General features: G+C 53.9%; 1 protein-coding gene across 1 annotated transcript in view; it reads right to left on the reverse strand.

Moving 5' to 3' along the window:
• TBC1D10A (TBC1 domain family member 10A) overlaps positions 1-13,499 on the reverse strand; it is a 30,906-nt gene that overhangs the window by 6,231 nt on the left and 11,176 nt on the right. Inside the window, exons 2-3 of the mRNA XM_008274706.4 lie at positions 4,134-4,233; positions 261-368 (exon numbers count right to left, since the gene is read on the reverse strand). Of these exons, the coding sequence (XP_008272928.3) occupies positions 261-368; positions 4,134-4,233 (208 nt within the window). The remainder of the gene's footprint in view (positions 1-260; positions 369-4,133; positions 4,234-13,499) is intronic.

Here is a 13,499-nt window from a genome sequence, read left to right on the forward strand (position 1 = left end):
AGTGCCCGGAGAGAGTTGGAACGGCGTTAGCATCTGTCCATCCCACTGCGGTCTGTCTGCTGAGGGCTGAAGCCTCAGAAAAGCAGAGCCTCCAGGAGCTACACGTCCTGATCTGGGCCGCTCTGGGCCGCCGGGGCCTGCGCAGTCAGGCACGTGACTGGAGGTTCCGCCGATGGCTCATCCTGCCGAGGGCCAGATGAGCACGTGGATTGCTGTCGGGGAAGATACGGAAGGAAGGGCTCAAAGGCAGGGAGACTCACGTCAAACTTTCCTGGGTTCTGCTGTAGCTTCACCTTGCCTCCTGACAGGTACTGCCACGCACGGCCCCGCAGAGAAGGTGGGATGCCCTTCTGGCACCGCAAGCGGATCTGAAAGTCAAAAGGACAGCTGTGCCCGCGCACCCACCCCAGCAGCGCCCCCCGCCTGGCCCCTCTGCCAGGTCTGGGCGGGCCTTCAGCGAGCATTTCAGCAAGAGCAGAGAGGGGAAGAAAGGAGGACTGTCTCATTGTTGCTACAATGCAGATCCTGTGTTGGGGGGCAGAGGAGTGACTGCAATTAGACACGCTGCCCCCAGGTGAGGGTAGAGTCTATCCCCTGGTCCAGTGACAACACAGGCAGCCCTGAGGTCTCTGACAGAATTGCAGACCCCGCCCCATACCTGGTTTCTAAATCAAAAGGGAACCATACAGATTGGGGCAACCCCATGGTTTATCACCAGGGAAGGAACTGCACGGGGTGACCTAGTCACTTTCATGGGGAGTGGGAGGGTTGGTTTCAGCAGCTGTGTACTGGAGAGGAGAAATCTCAACAGAGGTTTCAAAAATTCCTTCTCTTCTCTCCTCTTCTCCTTGACCCTGAGCTCCCAAGATCACCAGCCTGGAGCACAGGCGGCCGTCCTGACCCCAGACCTTGCTCAGATGGCCCAGGTCTCCCCTGCCACTCACTGAATGGGCAAAGCGAGGGAGGACGTGCTGCGGTAGCCCATTTGGGCTAGCTGTTCTTACTAGAAAACATCTTCCACTACCAAAACCCAGGTTGAGACAATCATCTTTTATGAATGGGAAAACTATGAATGCGGAAAAGGAGGTATAGAGTGGGAAAAATTAAGGTCACACCGAGACCCAACTACTTCTCTGACCGTACTGCACCGGCCGGAGGGAGCCAGCCCCGTATGTTCCCACTGTGCCGGCATCGCAGAGATGAGTGGGCAGGTGGGCTCCCCTGGGCTTGGGAACAGAATGAGGCTCTGAAGGCAGCTGCCCCGCCCTGGCTGGTCCCGGAGGTGCCTCGGCACCACTCCCATGGAAGGCCCGTGGGATGGCAGGCGGTGGCCAGAGACACTCCCAGGGCTCCTGCACTGAGCAGTCTGGCCTGGGATCAAGGAGCTGGGTTCTCAAAGCATGAGGAGAACACCTCATCACGGGCTCGAATCCAGTGCTGACCTCAGGCCAAGCACGTCTCTTAACTGCAAGATCAGGTCGGGATGATAAGACCTACTTCTCTGCAGCCCCGCTGAAAGGGTTCCACTAAGAAGAGGGGAAGTGCTGAGCGCGGGGTCTGTGTCCAGCAAGTGAAGGCTTCTCTACCCTGCGTCCCTGGGAGATGCCCACACAGAGGCCCAGGGCCTCAGTTTATGCCTAACTTCCCCTCACCTGGAAACCCCCTCCAGCAGTCCCACTGGAAGCCGTCAGCGGGGAGCACAGAAGGCTGGCCTTCCTGATGAACAGTGCAAACAAGAGCAAAGTTTCCAAGGGGCAGAGACAGTCAAGAACCAGGAAGGGGCCAGGCAGCAGGCTAAGGGCAGTTGGGGGACAGCAGCAGGGGCTGTCGCAGAAGCCGAGCTGCCTGGAAAGGAGGGAGAGAGGGGGCAGCAGAAGGGAACTGCCCCAGGGTCTGGGGACTGTTTCCTGCTGCTATGGGACAAGGGTTACCTGCAGGAAGCCACTCTGGGCAGGCTTTGGCAAAGGCGCTTGGTACAGCCCAGACACAAGCCCTCCAAGCTTCCCCTAGGGCCAGGCTTGGCACGAGCACCCCCATCAGCACAGCTCCCCTATACTTGACTGGCAGCTCCATAGAGCCTGGGACACTCTCGTCCACTGGATCCCCAGAGGCCCTGTCCTCGCCGCAGGCCCAGGGCCAGGGAACTGCGGACTGAGAGCCGGGAGTGCAGCCGGTCTTTCCTGCTCCGGCCTCCAGCGTCCTCAGCACAAAGGTGAGGGTCAGCCAGCAGGAAGTGGGAGAAAGTGCTCCCCAAAAGCACAGAGGAATTCGCTGAGGCAACGCCTTGGGAATGGAGGTCTCTGATGATAGCTGAGTGCAGCCGCACCCTCGCCTGCCAAACCTGGGCAGGGCAGGGCCCTACAGGAACACAGCATTCCAGCCGCAGCCCTGCCTCTCGGCAGGCCCCGATTTCTGTCCTGGACGCAGCTGAGAGGGGTAGGAAGGCCCCCCTCCCAGCAGGACCAGGGAGTCCAGGCGAAGTGTGGGGTCTGGGCCACACTCCGACTCTGAAACAGGTACGGCATCTGAGCCCTGATGTCCAGTGGAGCCCAAGCCTCCACGGCCAGGCAGGACGAGCTGGCAGGGCAGTGCGTGGTGTGGCCAGAGCAGAGGCTGCTGGAGAGTGCCCTCCGCAGTCCCGGGCCGCGTGGACTGCAGTGCGCCTGGGGAGGCCTCCGCTGGGCAGGGGCCGCCTTCGCCCTTGGGCTCTCACCACAGTGCCAGGGGAGGATGGGGAAGAGGAGGTGCTGCCAGCCACCCTGCCAAGAGCGCCCAAGGCACCCCTCTGGAGTCCCCATTTGCAAGGTAGGCCGGGGCTAGAAGGACAGAGCCACAGGCCCTGTCAACCACCAGTCAGCACGACAAATAGCTAGAGAGCAAGCTTCAGCCAGGCTGAGTCAGAGAGGGTGAAAGGGCAGGAAAACAGACCTCAGACCCAGGCAGGAAGCGGCTGAAGAACAACTGCCTTAAGAGAGAGAGAGAGGAGACAGAGATGAAGGTTTTTCTAATAAGCAGACACTGAGTGCCCCAAATCCCACCTAGACAGCAGGAAAGAGCCCAGGCCTGGGTGAGCCCCTCCTCCCACAGCCCAGGGCTTTCAAGTCTAGGAAGGACCTGTGGTCACCACCTCATGGGAGCCTTGTAACAGGATTATCACTTGCACTTGAGGGAAACTGAGGATGGAGAGTGAGTGACTTACCCACAGCTGCACGTCGAGGCAAAGTCATGGAGGGAGGAAGAGAACAGGGCTGGGCCAAGCCATTACCTGACCTGGGTCTTGAACTTGCCACCAGGTGTGCCAGTCTGGACCAGACCAGGGCATTTGGCCCCAGCTGACGACGGGGCCCAAGGGTGCACTCTGTGGACTGGGATCTAGCGCAGAGATACCCCGAGTGGGAGACGATGGACAGGCCTCCACAGTCCAGGCAGTAAGTGCACTCTGCCAAGGGTGACCCAGAACATGGCCACACAGCTTATGAGTCGAGGCAAGCATGCTCTCATGGGGTGAGAGGGCGAGTGCTTATAGACAGCCTGACTAGGAAGGACTACTGGGTGTTTTCACTTTCATCAGACTCTCAGGAAACTGTGTTCTAACTTTGCTTTGTTTTGCTTTCGCCAGGAGCCAAGAGGGAAGTCACCAAAGTAGTGTAGCGGGTGCGAAGGCCCCTTGCTGTGGTGGTGAAGAGAGCAGGTGCTAAAGTTACCCTGCTCTTGATTCTGCAGGCCATCCCTCCAGAGGGGCCTCAGCATCGCTGCCCTCACCTGCGTGCAGTGAGGATTACGCACACTGCAAATGCTCACACACATCTGCTAACGGGTGATGGGCAGCACTCTGGCCTTCTCCCAGGAGGGCTACAGGAAAGCTGCCCATAACAGCTGTTGGCTACAGCAGCTTTGAAGTTTAGCCCCAGGACCAAGTCCTGCATGAATCTGATGTCATCTGTGAGGGCCCAGCCTTCACTTGGGTCCTCAAGATCCCAACCTTCCCCCTGCCCTCTAGCCGGCCGCTGGAGGACACCTAAGGCAAGCCCCTGTCTCCTAAGCTGGTGAAGTTCCCCTCCCTCCCCTCCTCCTCCCCTCTGCAGGCTGCCACCTCCCAGCCGAGGCCCGAGGCCCGAGGCCAGGCCTCTCACCTTTTTGTGCTTCTTGGCCATCCATTTGTCCCAGTTGTTGAGCATGTCCAGCCACTTGGACTCCCTCTGCCTCAGCACCTCCAGGGGGACCTCCTCCAGCCTGTGGAGCAGAAGGCAGGACTGTCAGATGCACCAAGAGAAGCAAAGGCCCTGGCTCTGGTCTTAGACATCAGCCTGCTTAGCCCTGCACTGCCGCTGTGCTCCCTCTGGGACTCACAAACACCCTCGTGTACATGACAGGAACGCTTCCCCTCCCTGGAGGTCACAGACCAGACAGACACGAAGTTCAAGTGCCTACTCCCTCAGTGTGTCGAGGGGCCAAGGTCACCATGCCTCTCTGGGGCAGAGGCAGAGTGTCTGTGTTTGTGCACAAAAGCAAAGCAACCCATTCCTGCCCTGGGTCTGCCTAGGTAAATAAGCTTCTTGGGAGGGCCTGTGTGCAAGGTGCGGAGTTGGACACGAAAACTAGTCCAACAAGTACAGAAACAACATGCTCACCTCTTCGCTAGAGCCAGACTACTTACGCAGAGTTCCCCAGTTATGCCTCGGGCCTTTCCTGCCTTGCCACTTTTACTCATGCCAGACCCTTTGCCAGAATGCGCCCCAAACTGTCTCTACCTATTGAAATCCTACACACACTTCAAAGCCCCATCAGACGCCACCGCTTGTACATATTTGTACAATATCCACTGACTGGGCAATTTGCACACTGTGCTGGCATTGTTCTAGGGTCAGGGCCTCTGGAGGGGTGGTGGTGGGGCTGCATTCCTGTGACCAAAACAAAGTCTTGACCCTCATGGAGTTGACATTCTGGTGGGCGCAGAGTGTGGGAAAAATGTCTTGGCATCAGCACTCACCCCAGGCGGGCAGACCAGCACCAAAGCAGGCAGAGGCAGGCTGGGGTGAGAATTCCCGGCTTAGCCAGAGGGTGCTCCAACAGACCTTTTTATGTTTCTTCTTCGTGCTTTGTGTGTGTGTTTTAATTTTAAAAAGGGTGGTTGACAGTAATAATAGAATGACAGATAAGGAAGCACAAGCTCAGAGGGGTAAGATACCCAGGGAGGGTTATCTTGTTGAGTCAAAATTGGTGAAAAAACCTGGACTCCGCTCCCGGTCAGATCCCTGTCCAGAGCCGGCAGTCGGTCCTGCCCAACTTCCCAGAAAGGAGCGCGGGGGCCGGAGGCACTGAGGGCGGCACAGAGGCGCTCTCGGGAACAGGACGTGGTGGGGCTGGGCCTTGGCCCAGGCCTGAGTCTGATTCTCTTGCTGCCGGAAGGAAACGTACTGGTTGGAAAGCAGAGGGAGGGGCCCTGGCAGAGCAAAGGCCTGAAGACACGGCAAAGCAGGTTGTCTTTTTCATGGCACTCTATCAGGGGAACTGTCCAGGCCTAAGAGTCAGCGTGGGCTGAGTGGCCCCCTCCTCATGCTGACACAATCACCCCCTGGAGCTGCTGCTCCTCTCTCACCTAGAGCCACTGTGGAGAGGCTCAAGGACACTCCCTTCCTTTTTCTCCCTGATAAGAGAAAAGCTGAGCCCAAGTTTTCGGCCTGGTAATTTACAAAGGGACGTGCATTTCCAGGCAACCCCAAACATCCAGGGGGCAGAAACCCAAGGCCCTCGGTCCCCCTGTCATTACGCCTTCCCTGACCCACAATGCACTTGCTTCTGCGACAAGTCAGGGGACAGCCTCCTTGCTAACTGAAGGAAAAGGTGCCCACATTGAGTCAACAGGAAGCTCTGGCTGTAGATAATATTTGAGCCAATCCTCCCGTGGCGCAGATGAGGAAACTGAGGCTCGGAGATGGCAGGGCCTTCATTTGAGATGACCAGTTTATCAAGAATTCCTATGTGAGTAAGTCCTGGGTCTGGCTCTGGTAAAAATCTAACTGCAGTGCCTGGCTGACACCAGTTCTCCCAGGTGCAGACATACCGAGGAACATGCTAGGTTGAGAGTTTTTTTTTTTTTAACTGATGTCAGATAACAGCTTTGGCAGTTTCAAAGCCTCAGTGCCAAACCTCAAACCAGAATTTCAATAGGGTACAAAACAAACGACCATACTTCCTGGATTCTAAGACACCACTGATTTTAAATTACACCATTGATTTGGCAAGATCATCCTAGAAACAAAAATCTGCTGCTTTTAATGAACACGTCAATCAAAAGATCTAGTTTGAGTTTAAAAAAATTTTTATTTTATTTTCAAGGCAGAAAGACACAAAGTGAGAAAAAGAGGCAGAAGAAATCTTCCATTTGTTGGTTCACTACTCAAATGTCCCCAATAGCCAGGGCAAGGTCATGCCAACACCAGGAGCCCAGAACTCATTCTAGGCTTCCCACATGGGTGGCCGGACCCAGGTACTGAACCATCACCTGCTGCTCCCAGGGTGTATACTGGCAGGAAGCAGGAGTGGGACTTGAACCCAGGCACTCCAATATGTGGTACAAGTGGCATCTTAACTGCTGTTCCAAATGCCCACCCAAATGTGATATTGTCAAAGGATGCTCAGGAAGGGTCTGTGAGATGAAGTTGGGGTCCGGGGTCCCTGCACCATGTGATGGTGTAGAGGCTCTAGGGTGACTTCCTCCTGACAAAGGCATGAGCTGGTCACTAGTGGGAGAGAAGCTGACCCAGTACACGGGACCAAATGGCCTCTGGGCGATGCCTCATCTGAGCCTTACATGCTCTCTAGAAAACCCCCTTCTTGGGGCCAGTGCTGTGGCATAGTGGGTAAAGCCGCCTTCTGCAGTGCCAGCATTCCATATGGGTGCCGGTTCTAGTCCCAGCTGCTCCACTTCCGATCCAGCTCTCTGCTATGGCCTGGGAAAGCAGTAGAAGATGGACCAAGTCCTTGGGTCCCTGCACCCATGTGGGAGACCCAGAAGAAGCTCCTGGCTTTGCATCGGCACAGCTCCGGCCATTGCGGCCAATTGGGGAGTGAACCAATGGATGGAAATCCTCTCTCTCTCTCTCTCTCTCTCTGTAACTCTGACTTTCAAAAAAATAAATAAATCTTAAAAAAAACCCAACCCTTTCTTTTTTTTATTTTTTTACATCTAAAACTTTTTTTTTTTTTTGACAGGCAGAGTGGACAATGAGAGAGAGAGAGACAGAGAGAAAGGTCTTCCTTTGCCGTTGGTTCACCCTCCAATGGCCGCTGCAGCCGGTGCGCTGCGGCCAGCGCATCACGCTGATCCGAAGTCAGGAGCCAGGTGCTTTTCCTGGTCTCCCATGTGGGTGCAGGGCCCAAGGACTTGGGCCATCCTCCACTGCACTCCCGGGCCACAGCAGAGAGCTGGCCTGGAAGAGGGGCAACCGGGACAGAATCTGGCGCCTCAACTGGGACTAGAACCTGGGGTGCCGGCGCTGCAAGGCGGAGGATTAGCCTATTGAGCCACGGGGCCGGCCTAAAACTTTCTTTTAAAATATTTATTTATTTGCTTGAAAGGCAGAGTTACAGAGAAAAGGGGAGAGACAGAGAGAAATCTTTCATCCACTGGTTCATTCCCCAAATGGCCACAACTGCCTGGGCTGGGCCAGGTCAAAGGCAGGAACCAGGAGCTTCTTCTGGGTCTCCCATGTGGCTGCAGGGGCCCAAGCTCTTGGGCCATCTTCTGCTGCTTTCCCAAGTGCATTATAGGAAGCCGGACTAGAAGTGGAGCAGCTGGGACCTGAACTGGTGCCCATATGGTATGCTGGCATTGCAGGTGGTAGCTTTACCTGTTACACCACAAGGTCAGCCCCATTGCCCCATTTATTTACTTATTTATTTATTTTCAGGAAAGAGAGAGAGAGAGACTGATCTTCTATCTGGGGTTCACACACCCCCCCCCCCCAGATGGCTACAATCAGCTTGCCAGTCCAAAGCTAGGAGCCAGGAGCCTCTTCCAGGTCTCCTACATGGGTGCAGGGCTGAAGCACTTGGGTCATCCTCTACTGCTTTCCCAGGCGAATTAGCAGGGAGCTGAATCAGAAGAGGACTTGAACTAGCGCCCATATGGGATGCTGGTATCGCAGGCTGTGTCTTTACCTGCTATGCCACAGAGCTGGCCCCCAAAACCCCTTTCTTTAGGTGGCCTGGGGTGGTCTCAGAGCTTAATGAGAACAATCTCTCGGGGCCCAGTCTCTGCTGGAACTCCTCCAGGGATGAGGTCTCATTGTATCTGCTTGAGGCCACTCTACTGTTGAGCCGTTTCTACTGCTAAAACATTCTTCCTCATGCTATGTCCAGACTTTCCCAGTATCTTTTAGCTATAATCTCAACACCCTCAGAGGCCATACAATTCCCAGACCCCTCTCATATCAAGCACACCCACACTTATTCCCTTGTCATCCACCCATCCTTACCTGGAATGCCCTTTCTTCTCCCCCCATCAAGCCACAGCAACCCTTCAGAACCCAGTACAACATTAAAAATTAGAACCAGGGGCAGGTATTATGCCAACAGTGGTTAAGCTGCCTCTTGGGGTATTTGCATCCCATATCAGATTGCTGGTTCAAGTCCCAGCTCCTTTGCTTCTCATCCAGCTCCCTGCTAATACAACTGGGAAGCAGTAGATCATGGTCCAAGTGCTTGAGCCTCTGTCACCCACATGGAGACCCAGATGGAGTTCCTGGCTCCTGGCTTCAGCCTGGCCGGGACTCAGCTGTTGCAGACATTTGGGAAGTGAACCAGCAGATGGAAGGTCTCTCTCTCTCTCTGCCTCCTTTCTCTGACACTCTGCATTTCAAATAAATTTTTAAAAGATTAGAATAATAGACCCAGCAATAACAGTTACCTGTTACACATCTATTATTTAGCAAATTCCTTCTCAACATTTCACATATGTTTATGACATGAGCATTTCATAAAAATCATACCCTAAAATCATTCTCCCCTTTTCACAGTACAAGCCCAGACTCAGTAAGGTGAAGGGCCTAGCTAAAGACCATGTAGCTACAAAGGCAGACCTGGGACTCCAATCTAGGCCTGCCTGATTCCATTGCCCACACTCTTGACCCATGCACCACTCTCTACCTCCCCAGGCTAAGCCCACAGTGTACACACCTGCCTACCCAGATCTCAAGAGCTGTTCAACTAAAGGCCTTCACCTTGGATTAGAATACTATTTCTCACATGTTTCAAACTGAGACACACAATAAGAAATATATTTCCTATTGAGTTTATGCAACACACAACTGAAAGTTTGTTTTATGAAACAAGTTGTCCCTATATATATGTAGGCACTCTGATATTTTCAGTTCAATTTTATATTTATTATTCTATTTCCTCTTTCTTTCTTTTCTTCTTCTTTTTTTTTTAAATCCTGGTCACAATCCCCTAAAACTAGTTTCAGCACCAATTCACAAACAGGTCAGGACATGAAGTCTGAAATGAGCACTTCATTATAACTTGCTCAGCACTGTCCCTCCCTAACTGAACCAAGTCTTGAACTTCTTCTGTAATCCTCACCATATACCTTACAGGTACTTAACAGGTGCCTGCCTGGCTTTTTACATGACATCATTACTTTCATCTCCATTCAGGGCTATTTCTGTCTACAGCAATTTTGTCCTCCTAATAGGCCCAATGACATGGAGTCCTCACCCATTAATTAAAATTTCATTTTTTATTTGTTTAATTATTTTGAAAGTCAGAGTGAGAAAGAGAGAGAGAGAGAGAGTTCTTTCATCTGTTGGTTCACTCCCCAGATGGCTACAACAGCCAGGGCTGGGCCAGTCTGAAGCCAGGAGCTAGTAGGTTCATCTGGGTCTCCTACTTGGGCGGCAGGGGCCCAAACACTATGGCCATCTTCCACTGCTTTTCCCAGGCCATTAGCAGAGAGCTGGATTGGAAGTGGAACAGCTGGGACACAAATGGGTGCCCATATGGGATGCTGGCACTGCAGGTGGAGGCTTTACCTGCTACGCAACAACGCCAGCCCCAGAGTAATTACTATTTCCATTTGGCTCATGAGACTTGAGCTGATCAGATAGGTTGTATGACCTGAGCAAAGCCACAAGATAAAAGGAAGTGGCTGAACAAGGGCTTCCCTCTGCCACAGTGACTCTGACTTCCCCAAGAGACTCTGCAGATATCAGGCTCTTATCCAGATGCCACTGTGTGGCTCCACCTCTAGCCCCCTGCAGACAGTCTAACCCCCTCCCCTGGTGTTCTCACTGCCCCTGTGAGTGGCCTGCCCATACCTAACCGAGCTCTGTCAGGCCAATATGCTGGATGGGCACTGCTCGCAAGCACAGCCTCAGGTGGAGATGGCGAGGCTGCGTGATCTGCCATTGGCTGGTTGCCCCTCCCCTGAGGAGGAAGACTCAAAGGACACAAAGGTAGTGCCTGATCACAAATCCTGTTGGGCTCCCAGGCCCCGGCATGGCCCAAGGCAGCAGTGATAGTCCACTGATACCACTCTCCATAGGCTTCTGGTTCCCTGACCTTCTCCTGAAACCCGGAGGCCGGAGGCCCCCAGAAGCTCAGAGGGACAAGATGGTTCCCAAAGCTACTGAGACCAAAGGCTGGGGCTCTCTCTCCCTGGTCCTTCTAGCATACCTCAACTCTTCCTGCTTGGCAAACCTGGAGGCACTATGCCCGTGCCCATGACCCCTTTAGCCTCTGGTGGAAGATAAACTTTGGTCCCAAGGAACTTGTCTAACCTCTTCCTCTAAGCTTCACTCCCTAAACCAGCCCAAATGAAGAAAAACACACTCCAGACAGAAAACTTGAGGTCACAGGATTGATCCTCATCATGGAAGCCAGGTGGAATATGGGGCGGGAGGGGGAAGGGCGGGATTTAAAAAGTAGCGATCTTGCAGTCAACCAATCTAGGATATTCCGGGTCCTCCATTTAGTAGCTGGAAGATAGGGAAAAACACTTGACCTCCTAAACTTGAACTTCTTCACCTTTAAATATACAGACCTCATATTTTGTGGAACTGCAGTGAGGAATAAGTGTGTACGAGGGCCCAGCCTGGTAGGTTGGCAGCAAATGGCAGCTATTGGGAGACCAGCATTTGCAGTTTGCCTAGCTCTTTCAAATCCTCTGAGGTAGGCTGGGCAGAATTAGCCTCATCTTACCCGTGAAACAGGTAAAGCACCAAGGAATTATGTAATTTACTCAATGACACACAAACTGTCTCTGCTGGCTTCTGAACCCAGCCCTACCACATTACAGCTGTGTGAAACAGGGCAGGGCTGCTCCACTCTGATCTTCCGGTTCCTGTTCTCTAACACGGGGGCCATGCCACCTCCTCAGAGAGTAGCGGTTAAGATGACATGGGGGCAATAAGAGACAATACATTTTGAGCACTAGCTCCACCAAGCACGACACAGACACACAACTCTCCCAAGGAAATAGCGTGTATTACCTCTGTTAATAGACAGGAACATTACGATTCTGCACAGTTGAGTAATCTGCCCAAGGTTTCCCAGCCTAGAAGTGCAGGCTGCTACCTGAGCACTGAATGACCCAATATGTATAAAGAGCAGCAACCCATCACCTTCCCTTCCCTCTCCTTCGCCATCTCACGTGCTGAGAAGTGGCCTCTCACATTTGAGTCTCTGGGACAGAGAGGAGACAGTCAAAGGAAGTCCCAGCAAAGTGTGGAAAACTGGAAAGAGTGCGTGCAGAGGGAGCGCCACCAATCACAAATCCAGGGACAACACGGGTGGGACAGCTTCCCACTCCCACCCAGAACTCAAAAGAGAAGCGAGGATAAACACAAGGCTGGCCTACTTTGCACACTGGTAACAGTCTCTGGAATTCATTACCCTAAGAAGTGATAATGACTCAAAGTATAAATAGCTTTTAGGTCAGTTCCACAAGAAGTGCTGATGGGAAAACAGAATGTGGGAGACAGGAGGGTGGTGGTGTGAAATGGCTGACTGTCAGGGCTGGGAGGCAGGTCCACTCCACAGCCGGGGAAGCCTCTGGCCCCCAGAGGGCAGTGGCCTGCCCAGGGCCATGCCGTGAATCAGTGTGAAAAAGGACGATGGTTGCTGCAGCCTGGTGCCCCCCTCTGGCGGGTGGCCCGGCTCCCCTGTCTGGGTGAGAGAGCGTGGCTTGCTTCACTCCCCGTCGTTCTGGTGCAGGCCAGTGCCGGGCCTGCCTCTCTCCCATGAGGAATTCCCTGGCTCTGCTCCCTCTAGCCCCGGGTCAGTGCACAATGGTAAACAGGTTCTCTCCACCCTTCACTGGCCTTGGTGCCCTGGGCCTCTGCCCAGCTGTCCACTCTGCTCAGCTCCACCCTGCTCTGAGTGAGATGGAAGAAATGGTTCCCAGGCACCTGCCTCGCTGGCCCCAGAAAACCAGGAATCCTCCCTCCATCACACTCACCTAGCAACAGTGCAGACCACAGTAGAAGCCCCCAGCTCGTCTCTCATTGACTACAGAAAGCTCTGGACACTATGTCAACAGGAGATACACCCCCTCAAACCCCAACCCCAACCCCTGCCAGGCAGAGTGATGCTTGAAATTCCTGGCCTCAGAGTGAGTCCTTGGATCTCAACCTCACTGTGGATACCACCATGACTCACATGGCCCACCCACCCTTATCTAATTGTAAGATCGCATCGATAGATTTTTACCAAATAAGTCTTGACTTACTGTTTAAACAAGCCCCTCCTCCACTCAGCCCTCCTTGTCCAATAGAAACCTCAGGCGCTGGCTCCCAGGCCCTCCTGTTCCTCTGCACACGCCTCCTTTCTCCCCTAGCCCTCTCTAGGTGCCCTCCCCCTGGGCCACCCTCCTTCAAACTTTCCCCTCCTGTATCTAATCTGATCCTCTCATCTTCATGCAGACACAGCACAGCCCCTCATTACATTCCACACGCCTCTCTCTAGAGCTTGTGTCCCACTCGGATGAATAACATGCAACTCCTGCCCTTGAGGGGGTGACTCTGGCAAAGACAGGCGGGTGGGTAAACAGCATACAGAGAAAAGCCAGGACAGAGGCATGTCGTGGGTGCTGGGACTCTCCCCAGGGTGATGAGGGAAAGCCTCAAAGGGGAGCTGACTGTCGAGCTGGGGTTTGACGAGTGACAGGAAGTGGCCAGGCTGAGCAAGGGGAAAGGACACCCAAGCAGAAGGCCCAGGTGTGTGCAAGGGTGAGTTACTGGGAGAGAGCTTGCTCGGGAATGTGAGCAGTCCAGCGGGGCGGGTGCCACCCGTCTGTCCGCTCTGCTGAGGCAGCACTCAGGAGAAGGGGCGCTGCTGGAGGGCAGGGCTCCTGGAGGAGCGGCAGCTCCACTGGTCTCCTTCGCTGCAGTGTGTCCTGCGCTGAGAACAGAGCTTGGGACCCAGCTGGCGCTCAGTAAATGTGTGGGGCCGTGTCCATGGGCTTGGTGACCTCGGCAACTCTGAGTTCCAGAGTCCTC

Source organism: Oryctolagus cuniculus, chromosome 21 (genome assembly GCF_964237555.1).
Source record: "Oryctolagus cuniculus chromosome 21, mOryCun1.1, whole genome shotgun sequence".
NCBI lineage: Eukaryota > Metazoa > Chordata > Mammalia > Lagomorpha > Leporidae > Oryctolagus > Oryctolagus cuniculus.